Raw genomic sequence first — 5,131 nt, 5'->3', positions numbered from 1 at the left:
GCAACAGTCAAAGTGCTGCTGAGACACGTCAGATGGGACAGAGTCTTTGGAGAAAGTGTTCCTCCAGTTTGTGCAGAAACTTCACACCCTCAGTTTCAGATACGAATTCAAGGAATAACTTGACTGGAAGGCAAACCAGAGTGGTAGACTCAAGACCAACCCAGAATTTCCATTCCCTTCCAGCCTTTCTTTTGTGGTCAGACTTGAGATACTGACATTCTTTTTTCTTGTAGGATGTTTTTTCCCCCCTCAGGAGGCATTTCAGTCTTCTAATGGCCAAGCCAGAAGTTCAGTTTATCAGACATGCCCCAATGTATATAAAAGGTGAAAAAAAAATTGTATTCTTAAACTCTGGCACCAGAATGCTTTAAAGGATGAAGCTTCTTTTAGAAAAAAATATCTTGATAACTGTCTGGAACAGATGGAAACTTGAGACTCAAAGGTCTAGGAGTTGGCAGCTACCAAGACATTTTGTTGCTAGAGGGTAAGGGTGAAGAGCAGAGACATAAGTAGAGAGATGCCATGGGGATCAGGTAGGACTAGGTCTTATAAGGAAGTGGGATAAGAAAAACCTGTGAGACGAGGGAGGCTGAAAAGGACATCTAAAGAACAGGAAAGTCTTATCAGTGACTTTAAATACAGTGGTTCTTGTATTCCTACCCATTTGCGGAGGACTTTGGACTGTTAGAGAGAATAGAATAGAAGACTAGAAAATTTAAGACAATGTCACTCAGATTTTATGAAATAGAGGAGTTCCCAGCTGACCTCTGGGTTGTGTATGGAAGAAAATCAACTAAGCTTCAGTCTGGGAATATTTCTAGAAATTTCTTTCCAACTTATAGTACAATGAAGAGGCAAGAATCCAGCCAATGGAAACAGTGTGCAATTGGCTCAATTACGTTGCTGCTATTTGGAGAGGATGAACCTGGGATGGGTAAATAGTCTGCTACTCTGGGGAGAGTACCATTTGTCTTGGCAAATGAAAATGAAAGAAGTGTTAAAATTTGACTTGAGTAATAAAACCATGGAGAATTTGGAAGAGACACAAATGAGGAAATTCATATAATTAAATGAAAGTCCAGAAGCAGCAGCAGCAGAGAAAGATACAAGACCTTCTCCTGACTAAAGTTTTGAAAGTAAAGCGAGGGCTTAGATATGGAGAGCATTCGGATTGTGGGCAATACATTCTTGCGAGGAAGGGGTTTGTGTTAATATGTGAAGAACTGGCAGTCATGAAATGGGTAAAAATAAAAATAAAATGTGGACACCGTGATTTTGGATCTCTTGTGCTGAATATCCTGGGAGTCAGATTCCAGAGGTAGAGTGGATTAAGGAGGGATGGGGAAGTCATAGAAAGTTAGGACCAACCTGGAGAGTGTGGGAAGGAAAAGAAAGGGGTGGCATAGAATAGAGAATGGATGCTCGTTTAGAGGGAGATGGCTGTGGGGAGAGAATGAAGCTTGCGTTTATGGTACATCACTGTCACACAGGGGATTGTCAAGAGTCATGCCAGTTGGGTTATTGGTATTAGTTGTATCAATACAAACTCTCTTCTGCCCAGGGGTCTTCTTGTATCCTGTGCCTCAGGCAGCCTCTAAGTCCTAGCATCTTACTGGTAAGGCCTTTTTCAATTTAGGGCTGGTCAGCATCAGTAAAATGGAATGAATAGAGGACTACAGCATAGATGACAGCTTCCCAGGCCCAGAACCAGGACCTCTTATCCAGGAGGGTACCTATGATGGAGATGAGTATGGGCAGAAAATGAAGATGTGAAGATGATGAGGAAGATGGCCAGAGACCTCAGGGCAGTAACGTGAGCTTTCAGGCTGGAGCTGGAGTGCCCAGTGTGACCATGTTTCATCTGCCTCAGATGTTGGGACAATAAGGTCATGAGCAAGACAACGGAGACCAGGAACAGGAGGAAAGGAATAACCAACACTGCCACTTGCTGATATATGGAAAAAATCCGCTGAATGTCTCAAGTCTTTCAATCACAGTGCTGTTTCTAGCAAAGTGCCTCATAGACTTTAACTGAATCGTGATGCGATGCCTCGTAGCTGAAAAGATGATTGACAGACAAGAAATCAGCAGGCAACCCAGCAGCAGCCGAGGAACCAACTTCACAATTCTCCGCTTCAGACAGAGGAAGATGGGATGGCTGAAGGAAGAGACTTTGATACAGTAGAAGACAGCAAGCAAGGAGGTTAACCAGAACGAAAGTGTTAGTAAATTCCCAGACGATTGCCAAGTACCAAAATACATAGTTAGGGTGGAGGTAGGAGCAGAAAATTGAACAGCATCGATGACCACTGTTGACAGAAGCGGCAGATGCCCAGAACAGTGAGAATCTTGTCCACAGGTGACAGCCTTTTAACCTGCGCCCACTCTCTGCCCAGCACCACAGCAGTTAAGCTGCTCTGCACAATTATTATCAAGGACTCAAGCATGTAGACGATTATGCAGAAGACAGTGAGTTGGATGGGTATCATCCTTCTAATCCAAAGAGGCTTCCCAGGCACAGACTCAGAAACCCTGCAACGATTTCCAGGTAAGGACCAGGTTCCCGGCCCTACTAGAATTTCATGCAAGAAGATATTCCCCTCTGGATGCAAAATGTCTCTGGCGGATGTTTGACTTTGCCATCTTCCTATCTACAGCATTTGCTTACGCTTTGCTTGCTGGTTTGCAATTAGGCTTGGATGCAGGGAAATGTTGTTTGAATGTGGAGTCTTGCTTCTGCAATGATTTGATTATTCCTATAAAAGGCATCCCTATTTCATAACCATAACCATGTTGTTTATTTCCTCTTTATCTGCCTGAGGTATCTTTAGTTTATTCCTCCATCTACTTTATATGACAGCTTCTCTCCTTTAACCTGAAATTTGAACCACAGGAAAGAGAAATCCTTTACTGTCCATTCATGTCCTGGGTAATAGCTTCTAGACTGCTCGCTGAGTTCTGGAACAGAGTCAACTTCAGAAACCCGGTCTCGCTGGCTTCCACAGCAGCTGAGGGTGAATGCTACAACCAAAATGTGAGTGTAAATCAAAAATAATAAAGAAAGCCTTTGCTCTGAGATTCCACCCACAAAATTTCTGGAACCTGAGAACTTCAAGTATCCTCACTCAATATGGGCCACTTTCTTTGCTGCCCATTGAATTCCTCAACTCAGAGAAATCACTGCACAGCATCCACCAAGCTCCCTACAATTAAGGTGTGGCCTCCTTGGCTGGCGTCCTTCTGACTCCAGCCCCTTGAGCACATACTTTATTTCTGTATCTTTGGGAATTGTTCTTGTTCTATTATCATCACTGGTTTTTTTTTTTAGATTAAAAAAAACCCTGAAGTATAGTTGATCTACAGTGTTGTGTTAATTTCAGTTGTACAGCACAGTGACTCAGTTATACATATGTATCTATTCTTTTTCAGGTTCCTTTTCACTGTAGGTTATTACAAGAGAGTGAATATAGTTCTCTGTGCTGTACAGTAGGACCTTGCTGTTGATCTGTTTTATATATAGTAATGTGTATCTGTTAATCCCAGACTCCTAATTTGTCCCTCCCCCTCTTTCCTCTTTGGTAACCATAAGTTTGCTTTCTATGTCTGTGAGTCTGTTTCTGTTCTGTAAATAAGTTCATTGCATCCTCTGTTTTTAGATTCCACATATAAGTGATATCATATGATATTTGTCTTTCTCTGTCTGACTTATTTATTACAGTAATGTCTAGGTTCATTCATGTTGCAGCAAGTGGCACTACTTCATTTTTTTTATTACTGCTTTTTGTTTCCCTTACAGGGTGAGGCTCTGTCACTGCACCCCTTACCACTAGTGAGACAATTTTTAAACATTAAGCCTAATGAATAGAGCAGCCTAGGAGACTTGCTCTCTATGTTTGTTTATGTATTTATTATCATTGAACTTCCCCTTCTCTGAAAACCAGCCTGATGGTGATGGAATCACTGATGGTGGTAACTTCAAATGCCCCTGACCCTGGTGCAATCTGGTTCTGTAAAACTGTAGCCTTCTGTAAAGTCCCCATTAGGTATTTCTGGAAGTGTCTCCTGTGGGCTGGCAAGCAAGTCTGACCCGAGGAAGGGCTGATCTGTCAGGCACCTGCTGAGGGTACGGCCCCTGGCAGCGACTTCCCTTTCCAGCCGTGCAGCATGGCTGGGCGCACCGTCCCCTATCAATGTGCTCCCGCTGCTCGGAGCTTCATCCCTGCAGGCTCTGAGCCCAAGCTGAGCAGCCAGTATCCCTGGGGCCACAGCCCTGTATTCACGCTCTGGGCTGTTTGAGAAGACTTAGAAGCTTAACCCCTTACCCTTCTGTCCTTTGTAATTTCAATGAGGCAAATTTGATTTGCAGTTGCCCCAGCAACTACAATAGGACTCTCATGAAGCAAGCTTTTTTTCTATCTCGATTCTGGGACCATCATTCCAAGTATCCAAAGTTACTGGTATGAAGTGAATGCATAGTGGTGTGTGGCATCTTGGAACATGAAAATGGTAATTGTAGTCTTTGGAAGCTGTTTTGGACAAGGGAAAAAACTATACATTACTTCTAAAGGTCTCAATATATAGGAATCCATAGCTCTACAGACAGACTAGAGGATGAATTCAGGAAATGAGTTCTGGAAAACTACACCATATAGACATCACATATTTAATTAGTGGCTTCAAAATTGAGAAGATAATTATTTTAATTACTAGTTGGTGAGGGAGACAAAATGAAAGTCATTGATCCTATGTGTGATAAGCACCAAGTCTGTACGGACTTTTAATCATTCAAGGAAGAAAAAACACAAGGAATCCAACGTGAAGCTTAGAATTCTTGAATGTAAAACAAGAAACCTCTGGAACTCATGATGCATAGGTAAACCATAATTTAAAAAATTACACTAGGAAACAGAATATTAGAAAGCATCTGCTCTGAGTTCTTGGCCAAGAATTCCAGGAAGTTGCAAGAATCAGGAAATTTAAAAAGTAAGACTATAACATAATAGTTTGCAATTAAAAGGTGAATTGGTTGAGATGCATCCAGATATAAGGAGGGAGAAAGATGAGATAAGAAATGATGGTAAGTGAAACATGCAGTCATAGCATTAACATCCATCCTGTCCTGGATGCGCTA

The 5,131-nt window shown here is 42.1% G+C and overlaps 1 protein-coding gene across 1 annotated transcript; it reads right to left on the bottom strand.

The window, feature by feature from the left end:
* Positions 1-1,601: 1,601 nt before the first annotated feature.
* Positions 1,602-2,489, bottom strand: TAS2R16 (taste 2 receptor member 16). Its single transcript, XM_010947595.3, is given in 6 exon segments — positions 1,602-1,667; positions 1,669-1,764; positions 1,766-1,969; positions 1,972-2,221; positions 2,223-2,287; positions 2,289-2,489. Coding segments are annotated over 6 exon segments (882 nt in total).
* Between the last annotated feature and the right edge of the window lie 2,642 nt (positions 2,490-5,131).

The sequence above is a fragment of the Camelus bactrianus genome, chromosome 7, assembly GCF_048773025.1.
Source record: "Camelus bactrianus isolate YW-2024 breed Bactrian camel chromosome 7, ASM4877302v1, whole genome shotgun sequence".
NCBI lineage: Eukaryota > Metazoa > Chordata > Mammalia > Artiodactyla > Camelidae > Camelus > Camelus bactrianus.
The sequence above is the reverse complement of the archived record's forward strand: the minus strand, read 5'-3'. Positions and strand labels throughout refer to the sequence as shown.